Consider the following 1,222-nt stretch of genomic DNA (forward strand, 5'->3'; position numbering starts at 1 on the left):
AATTCCTCAGAAAACCTTTAAATCTTGTCAAACTGTGCTATATATGGGTTATTTATTTTGCATTTATTTGCACACTTATTCAAACAGCATCTGTGAATCTACTGAGACTGGAAAAGGTGAGTTTTTCATGTTATAAAAATATTTTATTTTGTCATTTTTTTTATACCTATGGTATTGAAAATATTATTGAATATTTTCCTGGGTAACAATGTTGAGTTTGAATTGTTAGGAAGGGTGAAAAACCCTCCTCTGTTTACTCCCTCATAGTAAAGGGGGCTGACTGAATATCTATAAACCATTTTCCGATGTAGATGCATCAATTTCTTCCTTCTTCTAACCATCTAATACTTCCTGTTTTGTTTTTTTTAGGACATAAACTCGTAACATGAAAAGTTCCAAATGTTTAAATACTTTTGCAGGCATTGCATCAGGATAAGAGTAAATAAAAAAATAAATGAGAATATCAGAATCAGCAGCAGCATGTAAAACACCCCCACCTTGGTCTCAAAGCCTGTCAGGAACTTCAGGTCCTTGGATTTGGAGAGGACAGTGTCCCGATCGCCCACAGAAGCTGCATAAACCACCTGGACACAGGATGTCAGAGCTCAGACAGAAAAGCAGCGTTCAGATGGAGAGACTGGGTCTCTACAGGAGGAGGATTCTGGGAAGTTAAATCCTCCGTGTTCAATTATTCACCAGGAAATCTTCCTTCATAAATCATGCATCCAGATTCCCAACAGTCAGCATACCTGTATGTAGTCATCTGTGAACGTTTCTGGGTAGCTTCTGCATGCTCCAAAGTCCAATAGGATGACCTGCAGACAGATTCGGGGTTAGGGGACACGTTTGAAAGCAGAGGCATCTGAAAGTTGCAGGACTGGAGCAATCCAGCTCAGCTTTGGGGTTTAACACCAACCCCAATGCAGATTCCTTACCTTGTTGGTTTCAGAGTTGTAGAAGAAGTTGGACCAGTTTGGGTCGGTCTGCATGAACCGGAACTCAAACAGCTCCCTCAGACACAACTGCAGGATGTTGTAACAGATCTGGTTTCTGGTTTCCTGATCCAGGTCTACGCAGCGATCCAAAGGAACTCCGTGCACCAGCTCCATGGACAGCACCCTGCGTGCCGACAACTCGTCGATCACTTCTGGGACCTGGAAAAATGGGTCCCCCTCCACCAGAGACCGGAACTTCTTGGCGCACTCGGCTTCCCTCTTATAGT

General features: G+C 42.8%; 1 protein-coding gene across 1 annotated transcript in view; it reads right to left on the bottom strand.

The window, feature by feature from the left end:
- Nucleotides 1-1,222, bottom strand: part of LOC107094493 (aarF domain-containing protein kinase 4-like) — a 26,077-nt gene that overhangs the window by 4,467 nt on the left and 20,388 nt on the right. The window contains exons 12-14 of the mRNA XM_015390117.1: nt 936-1,212; nt 750-815; nt 498-584 (exon numbers count right to left, since the gene is read on the bottom strand). Of these exons, the coding sequence (XP_015245603.1) occupies nt 498-584; nt 750-815; nt 936-1,212 (430 nt within the window). The remainder of the gene's footprint in view (nt 1-497; nt 585-749; nt 816-935; nt 1,213-1,222) is intronic.

Source organism: Cyprinodon variegatus, unplaced genomic scaffold (assembly GCF_000732505.1).
Source record: "Cyprinodon variegatus isolate N-32 unplaced genomic scaffold, C_variegatus-1.0 Scaffold486, whole genome shotgun sequence".
Lineage (NCBI taxonomy): Eukaryota > Metazoa > Chordata > Actinopteri > Cyprinodontiformes > Cyprinodontidae > Cyprinodon > Cyprinodon variegatus.